Source organism: Pipistrellus kuhlii, unplaced genomic scaffold (assembly GCF_014108245.1).
Source record: "Pipistrellus kuhlii isolate mPipKuh1 unplaced genomic scaffold, mPipKuh1.p scaffold_m20_p_44, whole genome shotgun sequence".
NCBI lineage: Eukaryota > Metazoa > Chordata > Mammalia > Chiroptera > Vespertilionidae > Pipistrellus > Pipistrellus kuhlii.
In genome coordinates this window covers 2,407,892-2,433,877 of record NW_023425545.1, presented here as the reverse complement: position 1 = coordinate 2,433,877, position 25,986 = coordinate 2,407,892, and the positions used below count along the sequence as shown (strand labels likewise).

The 25,986-nt window shown below is 61.9% G+C and overlaps 1 protein-coding gene across 2 annotated transcripts in view; it reads right to left on the bottom strand.

Moving 5' to 3' along the window:
• RNF213 (ring finger protein 213) overlaps nucleotides 1-25,986 on the bottom strand; it is a 73,318-nt gene that overhangs the window by 5,574 nt on the left and 41,758 nt on the right. The window contains exons 31-62 of one of the 2 annotated variants that reach the window (XM_036412165.2): nucleotides 25,253-25,371; nucleotides 24,023-24,130; nucleotides 23,641-23,759; nucleotides 23,245-23,398; nucleotides 23,001-23,139; nucleotides 21,785-21,976; nucleotides 21,064-21,209; nucleotides 19,838-20,004; nucleotides 18,926-19,129; nucleotides 18,567-18,748; nucleotides 18,005-18,125; nucleotides 16,549-16,649; nucleotides 16,257-16,439; nucleotides 15,571-15,740; nucleotides 14,861-14,951; nucleotides 13,351-13,462; nucleotides 12,794-13,007; nucleotides 12,420-12,610; nucleotides 11,618-11,740; nucleotides 10,773-10,883; nucleotides 9,990-10,232; nucleotides 8,494-8,575; nucleotides 7,166-7,200; nucleotides 6,525-6,619; nucleotides 4,982-5,141; nucleotides 4,195-4,375; nucleotides 3,601-3,692; nucleotides 2,487-2,738; nucleotides 1,719-1,851; nucleotides 1,382-1,465; nucleotides 664-844; nucleotides 262-541 (exon numbers count right to left, since the gene is read on the bottom strand). In XM_036412165.2, the coding sequence (XP_036268058.1) occupies nucleotides 262-541; nucleotides 664-844; nucleotides 1,382-1,465; nucleotides 1,719-1,851; nucleotides 2,487-2,738; nucleotides 3,601-3,692; nucleotides 4,195-4,375; nucleotides 4,982-5,141; nucleotides 6,525-6,619; nucleotides 7,166-7,200; nucleotides 8,494-8,575; nucleotides 9,990-10,232; nucleotides 10,773-10,883; nucleotides 11,618-11,740; nucleotides 12,420-12,610; nucleotides 12,794-13,007; nucleotides 13,351-13,462; nucleotides 14,861-14,951; nucleotides 15,571-15,740; nucleotides 16,257-16,439; nucleotides 16,549-16,649; nucleotides 18,005-18,125; nucleotides 18,567-18,748; nucleotides 18,926-19,129; nucleotides 19,838-20,004; nucleotides 21,064-21,209; nucleotides 21,785-21,976; nucleotides 23,001-23,139; nucleotides 23,245-23,398; nucleotides 23,641-23,759; nucleotides 24,023-24,130; nucleotides 25,253-25,371 (4,765 nt within the window). The remainder of the gene's footprint in view (nucleotides 1-261; nucleotides 542-663; nucleotides 845-1,381; nucleotides 1,466-1,718; nucleotides 1,852-2,486; nucleotides 2,739-3,600; nucleotides 3,693-4,194; nucleotides 4,376-4,981; nucleotides 5,142-6,524; nucleotides 6,620-7,165; nucleotides 7,201-8,493; nucleotides 8,576-9,989; nucleotides 10,233-10,772; nucleotides 10,884-11,617; nucleotides 11,741-12,419; nucleotides 12,611-12,793; nucleotides 13,008-13,350; nucleotides 13,463-14,860; nucleotides 14,952-15,570; nucleotides 15,741-16,256; nucleotides 16,440-16,548; nucleotides 16,650-18,004; nucleotides 18,126-18,566; nucleotides 18,749-18,925; nucleotides 19,130-19,837; nucleotides 20,005-21,063; nucleotides 21,210-21,784; nucleotides 21,977-23,000; nucleotides 23,140-23,244; nucleotides 23,399-23,640; nucleotides 23,760-24,022; nucleotides 24,131-25,252; nucleotides 25,372-25,986) is intronic. The other variant, XM_045572239.1, reaches the window with a different exon arrangement.

The window sequence follows — 25,986 nt, the reverse complement described above, 5'->3', positions numbered from 1 at the left end:
ACAACACGCCCACACAATGCAGCCAACACGCACATGCCATGCACGTGCCACACACACTCAACATGCACATGCCACAGGCATGCTCACTCCTCACATGCACACACATGCATACATACTCAACACACACATGCCGCACACAGTTCTCTGGCCTTCCACAGGCGCACATGGCAGTGACGCCAGCACGGCCCGGCCCGCCTGCCCACAGCAGGAGCGCGGGAGGCCAGGGGAGGGAGCCCGGGGACAGGGCGGCGGCGGGCTCACCTGGGGCACCCGGCTCTTGATGGCGGCGAAGAGGTGCTCGTAGTTCCAGTCGCGCCGGTACACCAGCGTGGGCAGGCCCCGGAGGCTGAGCCGGGGTTTGCCCTGGAGGAAGCGGCCGGTGACCTGGCGCTGGATCCGCTCCAGGTCCAGCTCCTGCAGGCTCTCGCCGCCCTGCGCCACCTGGTACTGGCAGTTGGCGAGGATCAGCGGCATCAGGTCCCGCTCCGCCTCGTAGCTGACGACGTGCAGGTCGGCCACCTCGGAGGCGTCCACGGAGTAGCTGCGGAGGGAACGCGGCCTCGGCGGTCAGCCCCGGCCCAGGACGGGGCCGGCGAGCGGGGGACACGGCACACGGCCTGCGGTGCCGGGCCGAGCCGCCTCCCGGGGCCGAGAGGGCCTCACCTGGGCTCCTCCTCGGAGAGCCGCTGCACCGCGGAGACCATGTCGTTGTGCAGGCCGATCAGGTAGCTGACCAGGGCGGTGGCGCAGAGGCCCAGGCCCTGGCGGCGCGGCAGGATGACCTCGAAGTCCGAGTCCAGGTCCAGGTCGGCGCGGCAGTAGTCTGCGGGCAGCTTGATCTCGCCTTTAAGGACAGGGCTGTTCTCCGGCAGCCGCTCCAGCTGCTTCCTGCAGGGCATCTGGCCGGCCCGCGGACGCCCCGCCGCAGACTGTCCCAGCCTCCCCCCCGCCCCCCAGGTGCCGCCTGCCCCGGGGCCCCAGCACCCTTGTTTCCACCTGGACAGACCCAAGAGGACCCGGCGTGGGCTTTGTTTTGTTTCCCGGAGGCTCGCGTGGCCCGCAGGGATCGAGCTGGAACTGGCAGTCCACCGCCGCCTGCCGCTACGCTCACCCAGCCCTGCTGCGCCCGCCGCGGGCTTGCGCCCAGTCAGCCCGATGGCGAGAGGCTCGCACGGCCGCAGCAACAGCGCCCGCCAGCCGTGAGCCCTGCGTCTGGCCCCCGTACGTTGGTCAGCTGCGCGGGGCTCCCACAGGAGCACAGGGACCACCAGGGGCAGCTCCTGCATCGAGTGTCTGCCCCCTGGTGGTCAGCGTGCATCATAGCGGCCGGTCATTCGGTTGCTCAGGCTGTTATACGTATAGAAGTGGAGCTCGCACTCACCCTGGGTCTCCAGCGACCTCCTCAGCTTGTTCCATGTGGACAGAAACAGTGTGACCCGGCTGAGGAGCAGCTGCTTCAGGCCTCCTGCCGAACACGCCCGTGCAGGTCAGACGGTCCGGCTGTGCTCCCCACACACCCGCGGCCCAACGCGGCCCAAGCGCCGTGGGAGCACCCCGGCCGAGTGCCGCGGGCTGAGCGAGGCTGCCGCCAAGCCTCCATGGCAGCCCCGTCCTCGTGTGAACAGCGCCCAGGGCTGCCCGCCCTCCCTGCCCCCAGCTGGAGTGACCCTCGAGCCACCAAACAGGCATCCTGACCTCCTGTGACGGCCGAGTCCTACCTGAGTCGTGGCTGTCAATGAAGCCTCGGATGGACTGGAACTCAGCTTCCGGAACATTCTGGAACCATTTCACCAGATCCCTCTGCAGGGCCAGGATCTCAGGCAAGAACTTCACGAGTCTCAGCTCTGCCTCCTGGGGAGGGAAGGCCGTGTTGGTCCGTCAGTCTCTCACCTGCCCAGAAGGTACCGCGGGGGCGGGGGCTTGGGGGCGGGGCCTCGGGGGCGGGGCCTCGGGGGAGGTGCTGGCTCAGGGCCAGTGTTTGTGTCTCCCTCTGGCCAACCTGCTTTGGTTGGGCATTGATCCATTAGTTTTTATTTTTTAATTTTTAAACATATTTTTATTGGTTTCAGAAAGGAAGAAGGGGGGGGGGAGAGAGAGAGAGAGAGAGAGAGAGAGAGAGAGAGGGGAACATCAATGATGAGAGAGAACCACTGATGGGCTGCCTCCTGCCCGCCCCACTCTGGGGATCGAACTCAAAGCCCACCATGTGCCCTGACCTCCTGGTTCACAGGTTGATGTTCAACCTGAGCCCGCTGACCAGGCTTCACTGAATTTTAGAGAGAGGAAGGCGGGGGTGGAGGAGGCGGGGAGAAAACAAGCCCCTCGATGTAGAGATAGAACTGTTTCACAGACCCCCCCCCCCCCCCAGCATCCTGAGCTGCAGGCAGGGGGCCGGATCCGCCGGGAAGCAGGTGCCCAGGCCCCCCAGGGACGAGCAGGCGGGCCGGCAGGCCGGGGCGAGGGCCCGGGGCGCCCGCCAGGCGCACCTTCTGCAGGAACCTCCAGAGCACCGGCACGCTCTCCCGGCCGTTCTTCTGTTCCACCACGTGCCGCAGGTGCTCCACGGTGAGCCGGGCGCGGCAGCTCCAGGTCCGGGAGCAGTGGAGCGCGCTGGCCCGGGGCAGGCGGCGCAGGAAGGCCGCCGGGTCCCCCAGCACGATCCTGGCCACCGGGTCCGAGCTGATGCGCTCGTCCCGGCTGATGAGGCCGTTCACCTCCAGGAGGGTTTTGTCCAGACGCTGCGGGCAGGACAGGCGCTGGCGTGAGGGCCACCGGGGGCTGGGGCCCAGGGCCCAGGGCGTCTGCTCATTATACTTATTTGCTTCCTCGGGAATCCTCACCGGAGGGTGTGTTTTTAGTTTTTCCATTGAAAGGAAACGTCGATGTGAGAGAGACACATCGATTGGTTGCCTCCCGCATGGCCCGGGCCGGGGCCCGGAATCAAGCCTGCACCTGAGGTCCGTGCCCTGGACAGGAATGGAATCTGGGACCCTTCAATGCAGAGCTGACGCTCTATCCACTGAGCCACACCGGCCAGGGCCGACCCGCTCACTTTACACCTCACCAACTAGCCACGTTGCTGGCTTTCACACTGGTTCTGTAGGGTCACGGCTCCCAATGGCACGAGGCTCAGGCCTGCATCTCCCTCCCGCCCTGCCCCTCGCTGACGCTCATTCCCTGACGGGCTCTGCTGCTCCCAGGTCTGACTGAGGGGCAGCTGCCTACGGCCACAGGGCACCTGGTCTGACCGAGAGGCAGCTGGCTACGGCCACGGGGCACCAGGTCCAACCGAGGGGCAGCTGGCTATGGCCACAGGGCACCGGGTCTGACTGAGGGGCAGCTGGCTATGGCCACAGGGCACCGGGTCTGACTGAGGGGCAGCTGGCTATGGCCATGGGGCACCGGGTCTGACTGAGGGGCAGCTGGCTATGGCCACGGGGCACCGGGTCTGACTGAGGACGGCAGGCGGGGTGGCCTGGGCCGGTATGGCTGGGTCCGAGGTGGGCCCAGGGCTCCGGTGCCTTTGCTGAGGTGCGTGGGCCGAGCCCAGGGCTCAGGATGACCCTTCCCACCCCCAGGCGGCGGCTGCCCCTCACCCACCTCCAGCTCAGGCAGCACGAGGGCCTGGAGCAGCTTCTCCCACGAGTTCCTCTGCTCTTTGGTGGACAAGGTGGCGCCGAAGCTGAAAGACCCTAGAGAAGGCACCGGCACGGCCGTCCCCAGTGAGCGCGCCAGCGTCCACCGAACCTCGCCCTCTGGGGGGACGGGAGGGGCATCTTCTTCTGAGCCACCCGAGGATTTAAACACGGCTCCTGCCGCCCGGAGGACACGGGCCCGTTCCGGTCAGGGCCCAGGCCCGGGCGTGGGGCGTGCAGGAGGCAGCCGGTCCATGATCCTCTCTCATCATGGATGTTTCTCTCTCTCCCTCCCCATTCCTCTCTCACATCAACGAAAGTATATTTAAACATGTCTCCTGCTACCCCGCCCCCATGTTCTCTGTAAAGATGCTCCAACCTCTGACACTGGAGCCGGCAAAGCCGCCCCACCCACCTTTGCGCACCCAACGGGGAGCTTGGAAGGGACAAGGGGCAGGCACACCGCCCGCTGCCAGCTGGGGCGCCGCACCCATCGCCACCCGTCTGTCTCCCAGGCCCCATGCTCTGCGGCTGTGCCCCCCCCTCGCCCGGCCCTTACCCCGGCCGGAGAGGGGGTGCTGCTCCCTGAGCAGGACGCACAGCACCAGGTGCACCACCTGCACCGTGTCGTCCGCGCTCTTGCCCAGCGTCCGCATCAGCTGCCGCAGGTCCCGCTGGAGGTGCTGCTGCAGGAAGGCACCCGGGTCCCTCACCGCGGGCTTGATGAGGAGGGTCAGCTCCTGGCGGAGGGACAGGGCGTCAGACGGGCGTGTGCGGAGGCCAGGGGGCGCTCTCACTGCGGAGGCGGCGGCGGGGCGGAGGAGCCCCCGGGGCCTCGGGACAGCGGGAGGGAACCGTCTCTGCTCTCGTGGCCCAGGAACGCCGAGGGAAGGCTGCTCTGCCCCAGAGCCACGGCCCTGACACGGGAGGGCAGGTGAGTGCGGCGGCCTCTCCACGCCCAGGTGTGCACAGAGTCGGGCATTGAAAATGGACCTGGCAGCCCAGCCAGTGTGGCTCAGTGGTTGAATGTCGACCTATGAACCAGGAGGTCAGGGTTTGATTCCTGGTCAGGGCACGTGCCCAGGGGAGGGAGGGGCAGGCGTGCAGGAAGCGGCTGCTCTAGGATTCTCTCTGGTCAGTGATGTCTCTCCCGTCCCTCAAACCAATAAAGTGTAAAAAACTAAAACGGACCGGGTAAAGGCTGGTGGGCACTCCGCCATCCTGCCAGGCGCCGCGGGGAGGGGCGCGAGGGGTAAACTCCGTGTCACCTGGGGGACTCGGTGGGAAGACAAATCTGAGCCCACAGGGGGCGGGCCCTGGGAGACAGCCGGGCACCCTGCGCGTACCTGGGGGCTGTGGGCCGCTCCCCAGAGCATCGCCAGGTGAGTGAGGAGCCGGGCGAGGAGGAAGGCCGCGGGGGCCAGCTCTCGGTCGGACACCACCGCCTCGTCCCCGGTGGCCGGGCTTCCCAGCACGTGGCCAGTCCGAGTTCTGTCCACATCGTTTCTGGAAAGAGCAGAAGAGGCCAGATGAGGGCAAAGGTCATCTCTTCGCAGATGGGGGCACCCAGGTCCCAGGGGCCCTAAGGCCAGGCTCCCGTTTGGGGAGAAAATAACATTAAAAGCACTTTTTTCTTCAGAACCTGGGCGATCTTCCTAAAAGTCTTTTTTTCTTCATTTCTTTTTTGTTTAAATATATTTTTATTGATTTCAGAGAGGAAAGGAGAGGGAGAGAGAGATAGAAAAGCAATGAGAGGGAATCATGGATCGGCTGCCTCCTGCACAGCTCCCACTGGGGACCGGGCCACACCAGCCGGGCCAGAGTCTCTCTCTTCCTAGAACCAATCTCCAGGTGACCGGGACAGGCAGCCTTCTCCGGGAAAAGTGGCCGAAGGGAGCGGCATTCAGTGCCATCCCCCGGGCCACGAGTCAGGCCGGCCAGACCTGCTTCCCCGCTGCAATCACGGGGTCAGAGGCTCAGGACAGCCGGTCTCCGGGACAGCCGACCTGGGCCTGGGACATGGCACAGTGGTCTCCTTTCCCCCAATCAACGCCTGCGACCAAGGGCGGGCAGAGGAGCTGGGCCACGCCCAGGGCGCAGGTGCGGCGTGATGGAAGGTGCCAAAATGCAGGGTGTCCCCACAAAACGTACACATGCTTTCGCAGCGGGAGCCCGGGTGGTGCTTCTTTCTTTTCAGAGTTGACCCACTGGAATGAACAATTACTCAAAGTGGGCGTTGACCTATGACCCAGGAGGTCACCCTTCCATTCCTGCTCAGGACACATGCCCACGTTGTGGGCTTGGTCTCCACTAGAGGGCGTGCAGGAGGCAGCCGATCCATGATTCTCACTCATCACTGATAATTCTCTCTCTCCTTCTTCCTTCCGCTCTGAAATCAATAAATGTATACTAAGAAATTTTCAAAGTGTGTATGCATTTTTGAGGGACACATAATAATACTCATTCCTATGAATGCCTGTTGGTGGTTCTAGGATAGTGGTCGGCAAACTCATTGGTCAACAGAGCCAAATATCAACAGCACGATTGAAATTTCTTTTGAGAGCCAAATTTTTTAAACTTAAACTTCTTCTAACTTCTTCAAAATAGACTCGCCCAGGCCGTGGTTTTGTGGAAGAGCCACACTCAAGGGGCCCAAGAGCCGCATGTGACTCGAGAGCCGCACTTTGCCGACCACGGTTCTAGGACATTCTGATGGTTTGTGGCCAATGGCAGCTCTGGCACGTCCACGTGGTATGACCACAGGACCGTGGCCTGACGCCCACCCGGGCACTGACCCACGTTTCACATTGAGGGTCAGCTTATCGGGTGGGAGAGAGACAGCCCTCGGCGGGGGAGGGGGATGAGCAGAGAAGGAACAGCCTTACGTACTGGGCGTCCGTGAACCCTCTGATGGACTTGTGGTCCTGCCCTCCGACGGGCGCGCCGCAGTCGATGCAGACGCTCTGCTGCATGGGCAGGCCGCACTGGGGAGAGGGAGTGTCAGCTCAGGGTGCGGGTGTCACGGGAGGGGCGGTGCAGACGGGGCAACTCAGCAGTGGGGCTCAGAGCTACACGTCTCTCTCCTCCTCCAGGCCCCTCTCTGCTGGTCTATCCGCTCTGCACTAGTAATCGGCTTCTGAGACGGTCACCACTTCACCGTCCCATGTCCCTGAGCCCACGCTGGGGCCACGGAGGTGGCTGGTGGTGGTTCCTAACCACAGCCATGCTGTCTCCCAGGGACCGTGGCATCTCTGGGTGCCGCACTGAGGAGATGGGGTGCTCCTGGCAGCTGGGGCCGGGGCCAAGGATGCTGCCCAGGACAGGCCCCCCAAAAGACGTGCACAAGGTGCCGAGCTGGAGCCCAGCTGGACCCCGTCAGCTCCGTGCGGGTGTTCGGGAGCGGCTGGGACGACCCTCAGAGGCGTCAGTTCCCCTGGGAGGTCAAAATGCCCCCCCCTCCTCCATGTCCCCCAGACCCAAAGGAACATGCCTTTTGAGCCCCCCAAACCTGTCCCAACACCCAGTCTCACCTCCCCGACAGCGCACAGATGGCCTTGGGGACACCCTGTGGGAAGAAGAACAGGGCTCGAGTTGGCCGGCGAGGTTTCTCGCGGAAGCACGTGGTGCACGGGAGGGCTAACCTCCTCCTGGCCTGACCCCCCCAGGAGGGCGGGCATGTGGGAAAGCCACGCAGAGCAGAATTCTCCAGAGCAGGAGATGCTGACTCCACGCTGAGCCAGGGCCGCTCGGGAGGCGTGCGGCCAGCGCTTTCCACGCACTGATCTCTGATCTGGGTCTCTGCCCTGAGCACGCTCTCCACCAGCTTGGGAACTAGGTTAAAGGCATTAGTCACTCAGCCCAGTGATTGAGTGCTGGCCTATGAACATGGAGGTCATGTTTGATTCCCGGTCAGGGCACAGGCCCAGGTTGCAGGCTCCATCCCCAGTGCGGGGCGTGCAGGAGGCGGCCGATTGATGATTCTCTCATCACTGATATTTCTCTCTCTCTCTCCCTTCCTCTCTGAAATCAATAAACATACATTTTTTAAAAAAATAAATAAAAGGTGTATAGAGTGCCTGGGAAAGGCTCCTGAGCTGATTGTCATCTGAATTCAGTGGCATCTGGCAGAGCCATACCTTGAGACATACCTTGCCAGAGGCAGGTGTGTTGTTAGCCTGACCTTTAGCTCAGGCGTCAGGGGGTGGGTTTCATTAACTAAGTTCAGCCAGGCACCAGGAATGGACGCAATTATCCGGGCCCAACCAAAAGTGATGATTACAAAGAAGCCTCATGAATGAAGAATTACAGCTGGATCTTTAACCAGGATTTCACATAAGTTCCTTTATCTTAAACTTCAGTAAAACTTCCTGGTATTATACTGTATAAAATAAATGTGCTGTGCTGGCTCTGGGTCACTGTCTCTCCATCAGAGGGACAGCTGTCCCACCCGGCCCCAGCTTTTCCCTTCTGTCTCTGTGTCTGTCTCTTTCTTTCATTTTCTCAATCCCCAGCCGCCCCTACTCAGGATTTGTGACAGCCCTCTAGCCGCGCTGGACTCGGTGAAAGAGAGAATACTTATAAGAAGGGTCATTTACTCAGGGCCCCGTAGACTTTACATAAAGCCATGGGCTATACTGTTCTGTCTCCCAGTTTCATTTTTCTAAAAATGCTGTCTTAAGGCCTGCCACTGGGCTGTGTTGTGGCTGAGCCTCGGACATGGCTCCCAGTCCCCTGCTCCCAAGCAGCGCGACCTGGGGGCACCGACCACATGGGCCCCTGCTCAGCCAGCGAGCGGCTCACGTGGCACCAGGAAGCTCGTCAGAGCGCAGATGACAGGACCGTTCACAGTGACACGTACTGTACCAGCGGACAGCCTCCAACCCGTGCCAGCGCCGGGCCTGTGCCAGCATGTCCTCGGGCATCGTCGGAAGGAACGCTGCCTAAAACACAAAGACGCGGAGCCAGCTTCAGACGCAGGCAAGAGGCCTGGCTTCCCCTCTCGTGGGCCTCCCGAGCTGTCTGTGCAGAAATGCAACAGCTCTCGCCCTGGCCAGTTTTGCTCAGTGGGTAGAGCATCGGCATATGGACCAAAGTGTCTTGGATTTGATTCCTCGTCAGGGCACAAGCCTCGAATCCCAGTAGGGGAGTGCACAGGAGGCAGCCGATCAATGATTCTCTGTCATCACTGATGTTTCTTTTTAAAAAAATAAAGTTTTATTTATTTATTGTTGTTATTTTTAAATCCTCACCCAAGGATATTTTTCCATTGATTTTTTTTTTTAGAGAGAGTGGAAGAGAGAGAAAGACAGAGACATCCATGTGAGAGGAACACATTGATTGGTTGCCTCCTACACGTGCCTTGATCAGGGCCTGGGCCAGGGAGCAGCCTGCGGCTGAGGAACATGCCCTTGGCTGGACGTGAACCTGGGGCCCGTCAGTCCACAGGCAGGGCTCTACCCACTTTTGGTCGCCAACCTTTCGGACCTCACAGACCACTGGCTGGTGATCGCTGGGCTAGGGCATCATGGATGTTTCTCTCTCTCCCTCTCCCTTCCTCTCTGAAATCAATAAAAACATATTTTAAGCCGAAACCGGTGTGGTTCAGTGGATAGAGCGTCTGCCTGCGGACTGAAAGGTCCCAGGTTCGATTCCGGTCAAGGGCATGTACCTTGGTTGTGGGCACATCCCCAGTAGGGGGTGTGCAAGAGGCAGCTGATTGATGATTCTCTCTCATTGATGTTTCTAACTCTCTATCCCTCTCTCTTCCTCTCTGTAAAAAATCAATAAAATATATATATTTAAAAACACACACAAAAAAGTATTTTAAAATACCCTATATAATAAAAGCCCAATATGCAAATTGACCGAATGGCAGAATGACTGGTCACTAAGACACACACTAACCACCAGGGGGAAGACACTCAATGCAAGAGCTGCCTGCAGGCCCCAGGCCAGCCAAGGCGGGTGCCAGTGGGGGCCCCAGGTCACCCCATAGAGGGAGGACACCAGTGGTGGTGGGGCTGGCCAGTGGGTGGCTCAGGCTGGCCAAGGTGGGTGCCAGCAGGTTGGCCTTGGTCACCGGCCAGGCCTAGGGACCCTGCCTGTGCACACATGTCATGCTCTGGGCCTTTAGCATATATTCGCTAAAAAGAAAAAGACACCTAACAGCTCTCCATGGCGACAGAGGGCGAGGCCTGGTTCTCCCCACACTGTGGACACAGGGATGGGCGAGATACAGGCCAGCGGGGACCGAGGACACAACTGGGTTCAACAGTCCCCTGCACAGACGGGGTATGTGGGGGGTCTGCGTGGCAGCCCTGTGGACCCAGCCGCGCAGGCTGGGGGCAGTCTTACCGCCATGGTGGCCGGGGAGAAGGCCAAGTTCCTCAGAGGCTCCAAGACCCTGTGCCGCCCGCAGAGGAGGGTGGCGGCGGCGTGGACGGCCAGCTCGGTCAGCGTGCCCGCCAGGCCACCGTCTCCGGGCCCCACGGTCCTCAGCAGCAGCAGAGAGTTGGTCACAAGGGCTGTGGCTAAATGTCTCGCGTCCGAGGACAGGACCTGGCTTTCTTCGACGGACTTGCACAGGGCCTCGAGTTGCTGATGGGAGAATGGGGTTCAGCGTTAAAACACAAGGAGGAGCACGCCATGTACCCAAAGGTTCGCTCTGCAGACGCGCCATCCGAACAGCAGACGCCTACCAGCCCACGTGTGTGCCTTCTTGCCCGAGCTGTAGCTGCGATCCTAGCAGCTTTGGGGAAACAGAAAGCCGCCCCACCCCCCACCCCCAGGAAAGGGTGAGCCCCCAGATGAAGCGGGAGGGACGGCATGCTTTGTGTGGTGACTTGTTAATCTGCAAGAGAGGATGGTTTTCCCGCTGGTTTTTAGAGAGAACGGGAGGGAGGGTGGAGGGTTGGGGGTGAGGGTGGGGGAGAGGAGAGAGAGGGAAGAGAGACGCCATGTGAGAGATACATCGACTGGCTTCCTCCTGCACACACCCCCTGGGGCCGAGGAATGAACTGCAGCCCAGGTGACCTGGGGCACGAGCCAGCGCTGTCCGCTGCACCACACGGCCAGGGCAGCGTCTGTGACGTGTACTTTGTTCAGACGGTCCCCTCTGACCCCGAGGCTGGCACTCACCTCCCGCTTGGGGTGCAGGTGGGTGTTGCGGGCCCGGTACAGCATGGCCACCTCGCGGAAGAGCGCCAGCAGCAGGTACGTGGCCTGGTGAGCCTGGGAGCCCCTGCAGGCCTGGGGCGAGGAAGGCGGGAGGCTGGGTGGCGCAGTCAGCGCCACCCCCGGCCCCCACCAGGAGGGGCAGGGAGACTCCCCAAGACCCTGCAGCCTGCACCCGAGGGGCCACCTCAGGGCGACAACACCCAGGCTGCGAGCTCCTTCAGTCGCTAAGCTCTGCGCGCATGTGCCAGAGGCCTGGTGTCGGAACCCATCACCATTGTTCCTTCTCCAGACGACGTGGTCCCCAAAACTCGCCCTGAGCCTAGGAAGGGCCCCCTTTTTCCCTTGCAGGATGCTGGGGTGCACGGGGCCCACAAAGGAAGCCCAGAACACTTTAAAGACCGGATTCCAGCCCAGCTGGCGGGGCTCAGGGGTAGAGTGAGCATCGACCTATGAACCAGGGGGCACAGTTCCATTCCCAGCCAGGGCACAGGCCTGGGGTGTGGGCTCCATCCCCAGCGTGGGGCATGCAGGAGGCAGCCGATCCACGATTCTCTTCCATTATTAACGTTTCTCTCTCTCTCCCTCTCCCTTCCTCTCTGAAATCAATAAAGATATATTAAAAAATTAAGAAAACATATAAAGATGAGATTCCAAAAACCCGGCGTGGCTCCCACCCTAAGCAGGGAGTCCACGGGGGCCCATAGTCAGCAGCAGCAGGACTGACTCCTTGCAGACGCTGGCGCCATTCCTCCGCAACCCCCCCCCCCCCCTGCCAGGTCCCATGTAACCAGGACAGGGCGTCCTACCTCCAGGGCGGCCCTGATGGTCGAGGGCTTGCTCTCCAGGACGGCCTTGCCCACCGCGTCGCGGACGGCCTTGTACTCCAGCCCGTGCACCAGGAAGCGGTCCATCTGGCCCAGAAGGTCCTCCTGCAACCCCGGGAGCAAGGTTCACCACGGGGTGTGTGTGTGTGTGTGTGTGGGGGGGGGGGGGGGTCAGCAGAGAGCCGTGTGTGTAGATACGAAGCAGGCCATCACTGCAGCTTCAGGGACACAGAGCCGAGGTTCCGGGTTGGCCCCAGGCAGCAATGCAGGGCTGGGTGCACGGAGAGGGGTGATGGGCGAGGAGGCGACGCCCCCTCCCTCCCCCCCCCCCCGGAGAGGGGCACCGGAGAGGGGCTCCAGGTGACAGTAAGAGCGGCCAGGGTCCTAGTGCCACTTCTAACCAGAGACAGCGGGAGGGTGCCCGTTTCTATGCACGGGACCGGACACGTTAAGGCCCCGAGGCCCACATGGCTCTGTGCTCCGACCGAGGGCAGTGAGGCCTTGCCCACAAGCGCAGGAACGTCGCTGCCCAGGAGGCAATGCCACGGGCGCTGCGTCCACACCCTCACCCGTAGGGAGGGGGGAGGGGGAGAGAGACATCGCTGTGCAGAGCCAGCGACTGGCTGCCTGAGCCAGCTTCGCGGGAGGGTGCCGGGCAGCCCCGTGCACAGGTCCCTTTCTCTAATTCGGCTGCTAAAGGTCCCGGCCCGCGGAGGGGGTCCCGGAGCACCGAGACCCTGGCCCGGGCAGAGCAGGCCTCTCCGTGGCCCCACCGGCTCCTCACCTGCTGCGCCAGGACCTCGTGGGGGAACACCCACTGGGCGGGGTGGCCGGCCTGCAGGAAGCTCTGCACGAACTCCAAGCCCTGGCGGCTCGCGAGCCTGCGCACCAGGTACACGCGGTGCCAGTCGTTCCCGCTCTGCGTGCAGAAGTGCTCCACCTGCTGCAGGAACTGCCGCTGCGCCTCGGCCGGCTCTGCGGGCCACGGGGAGCGCGGTCAGCGCCGGGCTGAGGGCCCGCAGCCCCGTCCTCAGCCGGGCAGACCCCAGGGCCTGGGCCCGACCTCCTAGCGCTGGGGTTCTGAGCCGCGGGGCGGGAGGACGGGGGGCGGGAGGACGGGGGGCGGGAGGACGCGGGGCGGGAGGACGGGGGACTTGCCCGAGTCTCCCTGCAGCTCCGAGAGGACCTCGCAGGCCCGGTCCAGGCAGAGGCGGATCTGGGCCATCTCCTGCAGGTACTCCACCGAGGCCTCCGGGGCGAGGTCCCTGCGGCGCCCCCTGAGCAGACACGCCTCCAGGAACTGGCCGTCCTCCCGGAGGCCCGTGGCCTCGTCCCGGGCGGGGAGCGCGCTGCTCCTCTCCTGGATGGAATCCTAGGGGCGGACAGAAAGGGCAGGGCTCTTCCTGTTTCCCTTACTGTGATCGTCACTCGAGGGTATGTTTCCCGCGGATTTCCAGGGTGAGAGGCAGGGAGGAGGGCCACAGGGAGAGAGAGAAACATCCATGTGTGAGACATCCATGGGGGGCCCCCTGTACACGCCCCGGCCAGGGTTGGGGATCGAAGCTGCAACCCAGGTCCATGCCCTTGGCCAGAATCGAACCAGGACCCGTGGGTGCCTGAGCTCTAACCACTGGGCTCGGAACCCTCCTGCTCATTTCACCGGTGTTGGGAGGGCTCTCAGAAGCGGGTCCGGGAACGAGACGGGCCGCACTCACCTCCAGGCAGCTGGTGAAGAGCATGTACAGCTCCGTCTTGTCCTTGTCCAGGTACGGCTTCCGCTCCAGCAGGGACAGGTAGTCCTGGATGTAGTCCTTCACCGCCGGAAAGCTGTGGGAGAGGCCGCCCTGTCCGCTCAGCCCCATCCCAAGAGGGACAGCGGGTGCGTGTGTGTGTGTGTGTGTGTGTGTGTGTCCCGGTCACCTTCCTACTTCTCTCTCCCCGTCTGCCCTCACACACAGTATGGGCAGTCTGGCAGCGTGACTCAGGGGCCGAGCCTCCACCTATGAGCCAGGGGTCACGGTTCCATTCCCGGCCAGGGCACGTGACGGGCTGTGAGCTCGATCCCCAGCGTGGGGAGGGCAGGAGGCAGCCGGGCCATGATTCTCTCATTGTCGATGTTTTCCTCTCTTGCCCTCTCCCTTCCTCTCTGAAATCAACCCATCAATATATAGATGTATACACACATACATACATGTACACACATGTATACATGCACATTCACGTGCACACAAATACATATATTATGAACACACATGTGTAATACATACACACACATATATATGTACATGCATGTGTATGTGTGTATGAAGTAAATGGAACATAAAATTGAGCACTCTGGCACCCTGCAGGCCTCTCTGTCCATTGATAGAGTCACAGGCGTGTAGGAGCTGAAATAGAGTGCAGAGGGACAGCGAGGATTGGGGGGTCCCGGTTACCTCCCTAAACATCACACACCTGTGGCCGGGATCACTCGCAGGCCCTGACTCAGGAGACCCCCTGGGTCCCGTTGCCCGGCCTCCTTCCCCGCCCCCTCCTTTCTTGTCCCCAGCAAGGCCTTGTAACCATGCTGACCCGCGTCTGCCATGTGTCATGCGTAAGAACGGCCAGCACATGCCTGACACAGCCAAGGGCAGGCTCTGTCAGCACAGCAGCCTCCCCAACAGGGAGAAAGCCAAGGTGGGGGGTGGGGAGGAGGAGGAGAAAGATGGGGAGAAAGGGGAAGAGAAGGAGGAGGGGAGGGGAAAGAGGGGAGGAGGAAGAGGAGAATGATGGGGAGGAGGGGAGGAGGAGGAGGGGAGGAAGAGGAGGAGAACGAGGAGGGGAGGGGAAAGAGGGGAGGAGGAGGAGGAGAATGATGGGGAGGAGGGGAGGAGGAGGGGAGAGTGGAGGAAGGGGAGGAGGAGGGGAGGAGGGGAGGGGAAAGAGGGGAGGAGGAGGAGGAGAATAATGGGGAGGAGGGGAGAAAGAGAAGAATGAGGAGGAGGGGAGGAGGAGAGGAGGAGGAGGAGGGGAGAAGGAGGAGGAAAGGAGGGGGAGGTGGGGAAGAGGAGAAGGATGGGGAGGATGGGAGGAGTGGGAGGATGGGGAGGAGGGGAGAGGAAGGGGAGGAGGAAGAAGAGGGGAGGAGGAGGGGAGAGGGAGGAGGGGAGGGGAAGGAGAAGAGGAGGAGGGGAGGAGGAGGAGGAGGAGGAGGAGAAGAGCCGCGCTGCAGGCCGCTGCGCTGACCTGTACTTCAGGAGCAGTTTCAGGACCACCGAGCGGATGACCGGCGTCTTGTCCACGACATCGTCAAATGGGGACAGGGACTTGGTGTGGCCTGAACCAGAGAGGCGGGGGGAGGACTGTGAGGTGCACGCCAGGGCGGGCCGGACATCATCCTTCGGTCTGGCCCTGCCACGGCACTAGGGGCAAGTTCACTGTTCACCAAATGCAGCAGGTTAATGTTTAAGTGGCTAATTTTTAAATGTTTTTATTGGCTTCAGAGGCGGAGAGAGAGAAACACCAATGATGAGAGGGAATCAGGGGCCAGTTGCCTCCTGCCTGCCCCCCACTGGGGATGGAGCCCACAGCCCGGGCCTGTGCCCTGACTGGGATCGGAAGCGTGGCCTGGCTCACAGGCGGGGCTAAGTGGCCCACGAATGATGTTACAAATATACAACGGTCCCTGGCTAGGGCGGCTCAGTGGTTCAGCGCTGGCCTGTGGACTGACGGGTCCCAGGTTCAATTCCCAGTCAGAGCACAGGCCCGGGCTGCGGGCTCCATCCCCTGTAGGGGGCGTGCAGGTGGCAGTTGATCATGATTGTCTCTCATCATTGATGAGAATTTCTCTCTCCCTTCCTTTCTGAAATCAGTAACAAATATTTAAAAATGAACAAAAATAAAAAGAATGTGCAAAGGGCCCTCGGCAGAGCCCGCCCCAACAGGAAGCCGCGTACTCTGGGGCGGGTCTCGGAGCAGCGTCTTCTCCGCGAAGAGCAGGGCCAGCAGCGCCTGGACCACGTCCCTGCTGGGCGGGCAGTTGTCCTTGAAGCACAGGGTGGACACCAGGTCCACGAAGAAGCCGGTGCACAGGCGGCGGAAGCGGGCGTGCTGCTCGATGGCGTCCCTGGGGGATGGGAGACCCCGGTCAGAGGCCGGAGGGCCAGGTTCCCCCCAAACCCCTTGTGTGGGGCACGGCCGGCGTTCTGGGTTCTGAATACAAAGATGCAGCATCTCCTCACCGGACGCGCCGGCTGGGAAGGCGTGCTCCCGCCTCTTCCCGGACCCGCCGGCCACACACCTCACAGCCTCCGCTCGCCCCTCCGGGCAGAGGGCAGGACGCTACGCCCTCCCCGTAACACCACCGTACCCCCTCCCCTCGGACTTCAACAGCCCGCCTGCCTGCCTGCCGGCTCCCCCTCCGGACTCTGCCGGGGACCTGACTTCCTGGGCTACCTCTGACGTCACTGCCCCCCCCTTCAGCGTGTGTGTTGGGGACGGGGGAGACGGTGATTCCGAGACACCAGGCCAGGGAAGAGCCTGCCACTGAGGTACATGCCCTTGACCAGAATCAAACCCGGGACCCTTTGGTCGATGCTCTATCCACTGAGCCACACTGGCCAGGGCCGGGCAAGTGTTTTACCTCGTCTCCTGGGAAACCGTGGGGGAGAAGCCGTCGGGCAGCTCCGTCAGGCACAGGGGGCAGGCCATCTGCCCCGCGGTGAGCCACTGCTTGACGCAGTCCAGGCAGAACACGTGGTCGCAGGGCAGGCAGACGGGGCTGCGCGGGTCGCCCAGGCAGACGGGGCACGGCTGGATCCCAAACCTGGGACCCAGGGCGGTGGTGAGCACTGGTTCGGAGATGCTGGGGTGGGGGGGTATGCTAGGAACCCAGAGGGTCAGACTCCCCTCCCTCGGGGCCGCTGGGAGCTCACCGAGCGAAGGTCCTGCTGGCCCGGTCCTTACACTCACAGAGCACGGTCATCACCGCCGAGAACGGGGGGAGCGTCTTGATGTCCGAGTTCCCCTGCAGACACTGGAGGGCAAGGCAGGGGCCGGGAGGAGGGTCAGCAGCGAGGAGGGCGGGTCAGCCAGGCCAGGCGCTGATGCCCACCCGGCCGGCCAGCGGACACCTGTGCGGGAGGCCGTGTGTGTGTGTGTGTGTGTGTGTGTGTGTGTGCGCGCGCGCGTGTGTGTGTGTCGCTATCCCACATGCTCTTGGTGTCTTGGTGATGGAGAGGGATGCATTCTTTCTGATTCTCACCCCAGGATTTTTCCATTGACTTTTTTCAGACAGAGTGGAGGAGAGGGAGAAGAGGGGAGGGAGAAAGAGATTGTGAGGAGACACATGGATTGGTTGCCTCCCACACATGCCCTGACCAGGGCCAGGGACTGAACCCCCCCAACTGAGGTGCCTGCCCTTGACTGGACCCTTCGGTCCATGAGCCATGCTCCAACCACTGGGAGAAACTGGCCAGAGTGTGTATGCATCTCCCTACCCTCCTACCTTCCTACCTATCATCTATCCATCTATCTGTCCATCTATCTATCTATCATCTATCCATTTATCTATCTATCTACCTACCTACCTATCCATCCATCCACCCACCCATCCACCTACCTACCCACCTATCTATTTACCTATCTATCTTACCAGAGAGGAAGGAAGATAAACATCCATGATGAAAGAGAATCACTAATCCGCTGCCTCCTGCACCCCCCCCCTCCCCCCGACTGGGGATGGAGCCCACAACTTGGGCCTGTGCCCTGACTGGAATCGAACTGTGACCTCCTGGTTCATAGGTGAACACTCAACCACTGAGCCACACTGGCCGGGCTCCTCTTCCTGTTTTTAAGGTCTAACCCCTCCTCCCACAAAAGATTTCAAACTTTAAATGATAACGTAAGGACTGCTGTGTATCGACCGCCCAGCCAGAGGAAACCAGGGCGGGAACATCGCTTTAGAGACACCAGGTCACAGGTCCAGCTGCAGGTCCAGCGGGCCCCCCTCCAGTGTCCCTCCGTGCCACCTCTGCACCTGCCCCCTCGCTGCATGCAGGCCCTCCCCGGGGAGCTGCCCGGCACCATGACGGCTGACCACGTCCCTGTTTCTGCTCTCGGGCTTTTAGAATGGTCCTGACTTTTGGCAAGTGGTGTGTGTGGGGGGGAGGGAGTGTGTGCCTTCTGGGCACGTGGCTTCCAGGCCGGATCTGCTCGGACCGCATTGAGGACAGGGCCCAGGACCCTGCAGTGACCACGCGGAGCCCGGGAGCCTGTGCGGGAGGTCGCTGCCCTTTGCACTTCAGACAACCTTGCGGCGCTGACAGGCGCACAGCGCCCTGCAGACAAGCGGAGGCCACGCCGCGGTCACTCCGCCCGCCGCCCGCTCACCTTGTCCAGAGAGAAGACGCAGTCGGTCACCAGCGCGCGCAGCTCGGGCGAGTGGTCCTCCGTCCCCAGCAGCACGTGCTCCACGAAGAGCGCCACCGAGAAGATGCGCGTCCACAGGCCCCTGAGGAGGCGCTCAGCTGACCCGGAGCCGGGGCGGGCGGAGGGAGCCCGGGCGTGTGGGGGAGGGGGCCGGGGGCGGGCGGAGGGAGCCCGGGCGTGTGGGGGAGGGGGCCGGGGGCGGGCGGAGGCGGGCCAGGGTGGCCCCATGCTGTGGGCCGCCCTCCACCATGTTGATCTCCCCCTGGGCCCCTTGGGGACGTCTGTCGCGTGGCACATGCTGGGCCAGCCTGTGTCTGGTGAGTCCCGCTGCGCCCACGCCCGTAAGCCCAGCCCAGGACTGTGCCCCCCACGCTGTCGTCCTGCGAGGGGTCCTTTCCGGGGGCCCGCGCCACAGCGGTCCTGCCCCCTCCCTGCACGGTGTCCTCTCCCCCCAGGGTCTCCAGCAGGAGTTAGGGGCCCCACAGGCAGGGTCCCTGGTCCTCCTTCCACTGAACCAGCTCACCTGACCTGGCGGATGAGGTCGCCGGCCCTGCCCGCCGGCCCCTGCACGTAGCCCTCGGAGCAGAGCAGCTCCAGGGGCACAGCCAGGCTCTTCACCGCCCGCAGCCAGGCCTGGGGGCTGGGCTTCAGCAGGTCCCGCGTCAGCAGCTCCGTGCAGGCCACGGCGGCCCAGGCGTCCAGGACCTGCGGGCGAGTGGGGACTCAGCCGCTGCTCGGCCCCTTTGCAGCTCTAGGCCCCACACTCCGAGGCCTGGCGGGCACCCCTCCTCGCTGCCCGAACGCAGCAGCTCTCGCTCCGCACAGGTGGACGTTCGGAGCGGCCGCCCCGCCTCCCGCTTAGGCCTCCCATAGCGGCCCTACCATCTCGGGTCCGGCCGGGTCCTGGCTCTGGGCGGCTGCAGCCAGGCTGTGGAGAACTGGGGGGTGGATGGTCAGGATCCTGGAGAAGTTCTGCAGCCGGACCCTGAAGTGCTGGTAGGCCCGGTGCACCCACGGGAGGGAGGGCTCCTCGGGGCTGCCTGCTCTCAGCTGCTGGATGCAGGACCACAGGGCCATCTGTAGGAACTGGGGAGACAGGCCTTCAGGGGGTGTCTGTGCATCACACACAGTTACACACACAGTTGCACACACACAGTTACACACAGGACACTCAGACACAGGACACAGTAACACACACACAGTTACACACATAGTTACACACACACAGTTACACACAGAACACTCAGTTAGACACAGGATACAGTTACACACACACACAGTTACACACACAGTTACACACACACAGTTACACACAGATACGTGGACACACTTTATTTTGTTTCAATATATTTTTTATTGATTTCAGAGAGGAAAGGAGATAAAAACATCAAAGATGAGAGAATCATGGATTGGCTGCCTCCTGCACACCCCCCACTGGAGATCAATTCTGCAACCTGAGCACATGCCCTGACCAGGAATCGAACCCTGACCTCCTGGTTCATGGGTCGACATTCGACCACTGAGCAACACTGGCCAGGCATAACTTTCATTTTTAAAAGTAAGAGGATTTCCTTGATTCCTAATCATGCTGTATTAATTTATCACATCGGTCACGCGTGCTCCTCAAATAGGTCCTTTCCTGCTCGATGCACTGAGGTTTAAAGGAAGCCCACCTTCCCGCGGACGTTTCTGCTGCTGTCATTACCCCGTGGTGGCCGTGAAATGTTACTTAGCTCCCTGAGACACTGAGCACAGAGAAGCAGCAGTTCCAGGGGGCCCAGCGGCAGCACTCACCTCCAGCTCCGGCTCCGTGGACACCCGCATGGTCAGGAGCAGGAAGTCCCGCAGGTAGGACCGCAGCAGCTCCCGCCGCGCCTCCGCAGGCAGCCGGGCGAGGAAGCGGCCCAGCGGGGTCTGCCGGAAGATCTCCTCCAGCTTCCCGGCCGGTCCGGGTCCCGGGCCTGCGAGGGCCCAGAGCGGCGGGTGAGGGCCCGCCACGCGCCCCTCCCTCTGCTGGGGCATGACCCCTGAGGGGGTCCCACCAATCCATGGCAATCCCTTAATTTTAAAAAAAGTATATTTTTACTGGTTTCAGAGAGGAAGGGAGAGGGGGAGAGAGATAGAAACACCACTGATGAGAGAGAATCATGGACCGGCTGCCTCCTGCTCTGGGAATAGAGCCCACAACCCGGGCCCGTGCCCGACTGGGAATCGAAGGCACATGCCCTGACCGGAATCGAACCCGGGACCCTTCAGTCCGCAGACCGAAGCTCTGTCCACTGAGCCACACCAGTTTTGGCTCGATCTGTGTTTCTTTTTCTCTTTCTTTCTTTCTTTCTTTCTTTCTTTCTTTCTTTTTTTTTTTTTTTTTTTTTTTTAATATATCTTATTGATTTTTTTACAGAGAGGAAGGGAGAGAGAGAGCTAGAAACATCAATGAGAGAGAAACATTGACCAGCTGCCTCTTGCACACCCCCTACCGGGGATGTGCCTGCAAGCAAGGTACATGCCCTTGACCGGAATCGAACCCGGGACCTTTCAGTCCGCAGACCGATGCTCTACCACTGAGCCAAACCGATTATTTTAGGCTGGCCGGCGTGGCTGGGTGGTTGAGCGCTGACCTATAAACCAGGAAGCCCTGGTTCGATTCCCTGTCAGGGCACAGGCCGGGGTTGCGGGCTCGATCCCCAGTGGGGGGCGTGCAGGAGGCAGCCGATCCATGATTCTCTCTCCTCATGGATGTTTCTCTCTCTCTCTCTCTCTCTCTCTCTCTCTCTCTCTCTCTCTCTCTCTCTCTCTCTCTCTCTTTCTCTCCCCCGTCACCCTCTGAAATCAATAAAAACATATCTTAAAAAGGAAAAGGAAAGCAAAGATGAGGTCATTAAGAGGGGAATGCCGGTTTTCCTGAGCGCTGACAGCTGACCACTGGGCTCAGGAGGGACACCTCCCCAGCTCCGGCCCTCGCTGGGAAGTCACGTGAGGACGGAGCGGGCTCGCCTGCCGCCCACCAGCCCGCGCACCTGCGGCCGCCGAGATGTACTGCGCCTGCACCCACAGCTCCTCCACGTAGTCGCGGATCCGCCAGCTGAACGGGACGGCGCCGCGGGCCTCCCCGGGGCGCTGCGCGTGGCTCTGCACCAGGATGTGGGCCATGTCGCTGTTGGACCTGCAGTCGGAGAGAGAGGCACTGAGACACCAACAGGAGCCACCCACAGCCGGCCTCTCCGCCCGGGGGCCTGGGCTCCAGACACCCCAAACAGAACAGGGCAGAGGGGGGCCTGCGGGCCTGCTGGGACCGGCTGGGCTCGCTGGGAGAGGGTTAGTCTGGGGACCTGCAGTGTCTGTCCCCTCTGTCTCTCTGGGGTCCCAAATTCCACTGCTCTGCTCTCTTTACTAACCCTGCACCCCAGAATCTAAGCCCCCAAAGTGCCAATGGGAAGCTTAGGGGAGCCTGAGCGGTACAGGGGTGGGCCTGGCCGGGCTGAGCGGCTGCATGTGCAAGGGGCACGGGGCACCGTCCGTGCAGCCGCGCTAGCGACACCTGCCATGTCAGTGGCAAAGGAGGCAGAGGTCTCAGAATCACGGCTCCCGGGGCCTGTCGGCTGCGAGGAGCGACCATCTGTGGCTCTGAAGTCAGCGCCTGTGCGTCCCATGCGGGACAGACATTCGGCCACCAGGCAAGGGCTCTCCCCTCCCCCCGCCCCCCCCCCCCCCCCCCACGGAAAGAAAGCCGCCACTCACCGGGCATCGTTGGTCACCAGAGGGATGCTCAGCAGGTTAATGTCATTGAAAATGAACATCCAAAGCTCTCGGACCCAGGCCGGGGCGTCGGGCGTGGCCAGCAGCTCCAGGTTGCTGTCCCTGTCGATGATGGCCACCATGCTGGCCAGCAGAGGGGTCACCGCGCCCTGGACCCGCTTCCAGAGTGTGTGCCTGCAGCGGGCAGAGGGGCCGTCCAGGTCAGAGGGCCACGGGCGGCACATGGCCACCAGGGCTAGCATCTCCCCGTGGCTCCGTACATGAGACGAGGCTCGCCATGCATGTCGGGTTGTTTGTACAAAACACGGCGGAAAGCTGCCCTCTTCCTGAACATCTCCCGGACGCCGAGACCCTGCTTCCCGGTGCTGTCAACAGTTTGGCTCAAACCCACAAAAATGCTTTTTAGGTTAACATGGGGGCAGGGCCACATGAACACACGTGAGAAATCACGTGAGGATGGAGGAGGGCCACGTGAAGATTGAAGAGATGCGGTCAGGAGCCTCCAGAAGCTGAAGAGGCAGGAAGCACCCTGCCTGGACCCCCTCCCCCGGAGGGAGCACAGCCCCCGACACCCTGATTTCAGACCCTGGCCCAGAGCGGAGTGCCCCTGCTCCTGTTGGGCAGCCAGTCTGCAATCATCAGGAAACGGACCCTCTGTGCACCCCCTTTTGGGGCTTTGAGCGGGTTCTGGGAGAGTCAGGGCTGACGTTAACTAATGGCACAGGAGGGCTGCAATGTTTCCAGAACCGCGTGTTCGTGCCCGTGGGGCTGGGCCAACGACCTCCTCTTTCCCGGCGAGAAGCCGTCTGTACCCCGGGCTGAGCACGTGCCCGGGAGCAGCCAGCCCTGCCGCTCTCGCTGAGGGAAGCCCAGGGCACGGAGCTGTGGTCTAGGAAATGTCTGTGAGCTCAGCGATCATCGGCTTCTTTTTCTTTTGTGAAATTCAAATTAAATGTGAATGGCCACGGCTTTATGAAGTCCCCCAGCCCTGGGCTCCTCGCCCGGCAGCCTGTGCACAGGCAGGTTAGGTGAAAGGCGGTTCTGACCTGCCCGCTGCCTGCCCGCCCTCACCTGCCTGCCTGCCACCCACTGCCGTGTGACCCGCCTGCCTGCCACCCACTGCCGTGTGACCCGCCGGCCTGTGACCCGCCGGGGGCTCGCCAGCCGCCCGCTCGCAGCCCGGGGCCGTGGTCCGTACCTGAAGGTGCCGGCCTCCTGCAGGGCGTCAGGGTTGGAGGCCTCCTGCGCCACCCAGTCCTTCCTGCCGAGCACGCAGCCCTCCTCCTGCCGCAGCAACAGGTGGTGGAGGCGCACCTGGGCCGCCCGCGCGAAGGAGGCTGTGGGGCGGCAGGGGGACGTGGTTGGCCTCACGCTGGCCCCGCAGCCCGGCCAGGACCGGAGGGGGTGGGGGCCTTCCTGGGGTTGCTCGGAGAGGAGCTCACCTTTGCCTGTGTTGCCCGCGTCCTCGCCCAGGAGGCCGAGCAGGATCTCCACGCGCCGCACGTTGCGCTGGCCGCGCTCGCCCGGGTCCCGCAGCAGCCCCACCGCGCTCTGGATGCAGCTGCGCAGGAGGCTGCCGCAGTCCAGCGCCGGCCTCTGGGGACACCACGGAGCCGCCGTCAGCCACAGTCCCCCCCACCCCGTCCCCCTGCCCGGCTCCCTTCTGGACTCGGTGTGCTCAGGACTCGGCCGGGAGACGAGCCCAGTCGGGTCCTGTCCTGGGGTGTCGCCCGCATGCACAGCGGGGAGCGAAGAGCGAGGCAGACCTGCCACGGGGTCTGCTCCTCAGATTCCTGGCGCCCGCAGCTCCCGAGGCCCAGGGAGCGAGCTGCACTCACGTGGCCTCTCTGGGCCTTGGAACCGTCCACCTCCCTGCCCGCCTTGGCCCCGGGTTCATCTGTGTCCACTTCCATCGCCTCCTCCTGGTCGCTCCTGGCCTCGAGTCCCTCCTCAGCTGCTGCGGAGGCAACCCCGTCAGGCCACAGGTGGCCCAGCAAGTCCCCGAGTGGGGCCCAGGCACACAGCTCAGCCTCGGGGTCCCAGGTCCTCCACGGGAGGCCGCTCTTGGGTCCCTCGCGCTGAGGGTGTAGGGACACCAAATGCCACTGGCCATGGCGCTCACCGCTGCGCCTTCTGTACCCACAGACCCCCCATCTCTGGGGAAACCGCCTGCCACGGCCCCCAAGGCCCGCCGTGCGCCCAGGGCATCCCGGCACGTACGCTGGGGGTCAAACAGCTGGCTGATGGTCATGTCCTGCAGCTGTGTCACGTCAGCCACCATGGTCGTGGATCTCCGCAGGTCATCGATGTGCACGGATCGCCACAGCCCTGCGGAGGCAAAGCCACGGGTCTCTGCGCCCTGAGCGGGAGGCAGGGACAGGCCCCGTCCCGCGGCTGACACAGCCTCGAGGGAGCCACTCGTGTCCTGGAGTCTAAACTCCCAGCCAGCCTGGCCGTCGTGGCTCAGTGGCTGAGGGTCGACCCATGAACCTACAGGTCACGGTTTGATTCCCGGTCAGGGCACAGGCCCGGGTTGCGGGCTCTTGTGGGGGCCGTGCAGGAGACAGCTGGTCCATGATTCTCTCTCATCATTGATGTTTCTTCCTCTCTCCCTCTCTCTCCTTCCCTCTCCAAAATCAATAAAAACATACTTTAAAAAGGAAATAAATAAAAATGAAATAAAATTCCCCCCTGACCCAGCTAGCATTTCAGCTCCTCGTCCGGACATCCGTGCCAGCCGGAGACCCCCTCACGGCGGGCACGGCTGGGCCTCTCCGCTGCCTGTGGGTCACTAGGTGAACCGTTCTGTGCCGGTTCTAGAACGCCAGCCTTCTCACCTAGAAAACACTTGGTGAGCCATGAGGGAGGAGGGAGCCAGAGAGGGGGTTTAAGATAGCACCCCCCGCAAAAGCAGGTATAAAGTATCAGCGTGTCCCTCACTGGTGCGTGGGGAACGCTTTCTCTGCACTTCCCCATGTGGACACGGTGAGGCCCTGGCCGGTTGTTCAGTGGTTAGAGCATCTGCCCGAGGACCGCGGGGGCTGATTCCCAGTCAAGGGCACAGGTCCGATCCCCAGCCCCAGGGTCCAGGCCAGTGTGGGAGGCACCAATCGATGTGTCTCTCACTTATGTTTTTCGCTCTCTCCCTCTCTCCCTCCCACTCTCTCTAGAAGTTAACTGGAAAAACATGTGCTTGGGTGAGGATCAACCAAAAACGGAAACATAAAAAATACTAAACGGGAGGAGCCCGGGCACGGACGCTGAGGAGCGCTGTGCGCTGAGTAGCGAGTAGGAGGTGGGTGCTCGGAGCGGGAACCAGCGGCAACAGACCCAGCCGCATCTGAGATGACTACTGCGGAGCCCAATACCAATGTCCCAGCTCAGACGTGCACCCGGGGGCCCCCAAGAAAGAACTCCACGTAACCGCAGTCACAGACACGTCTGCCCTACCTCCATGGAACCCCACGTAGGACGCGCCACTTTCCATCCGGGACAGCTTCGTGATGAAGTAGACAAAGATGCAGGCCTTCTTTCCTTGTATCTTGTTGATTTCATTGATGGCAGAATACCTATTTTTTTTTTAAAACAAATAAGCAAAACCAAAACAAATTTAGAAACAAACAAATGCTACCAATCGATGCAAAGATAAAGCCAGTGCCCAAACTGAAGGTGGGAGTGGCTGGAGGGTGTCCTAGGAGCTGGCAGGTCCAAGCGCAGGGTCTCCCTTCTTCCAGTTTTTTTTTTTTTTAATTGGTTTCAGAGAGGAAGGGATAAGGAAAGAGAAACATCAATGATGAGAGTCACAGATTGGCTGCCTCCTGTACACTCCACACTGGGGATGGAGCCCACCACCTGCGTGTCAGCCCTGACTGGGAAACGAGCCCTGACTTCCAGGTTCATAGGTTGACGCTCACCACTGAGCCACGCTGGCCAGGCAGCCTTCTTTCAGTTTTAAATGAATGTGCGCCCTGGTGGTTATCCCTCTTCTGGGCGTGCGGGCCATCCCCGAGGCCCTCGGCATTGAAGAGGCATTTCTTCTGGATCAGAAACCCTCCCCAGGGCTCCGTGATGGCGTCGCTCCCCTCCCCAAGGGCATGGCCATCGGGACTTTGCATTTCCAGCAGCGAGGTCCCAGGGAAGACAGCCTGGGGCCAGAGAGCCATGACGCGAGGGACAGGGACCAG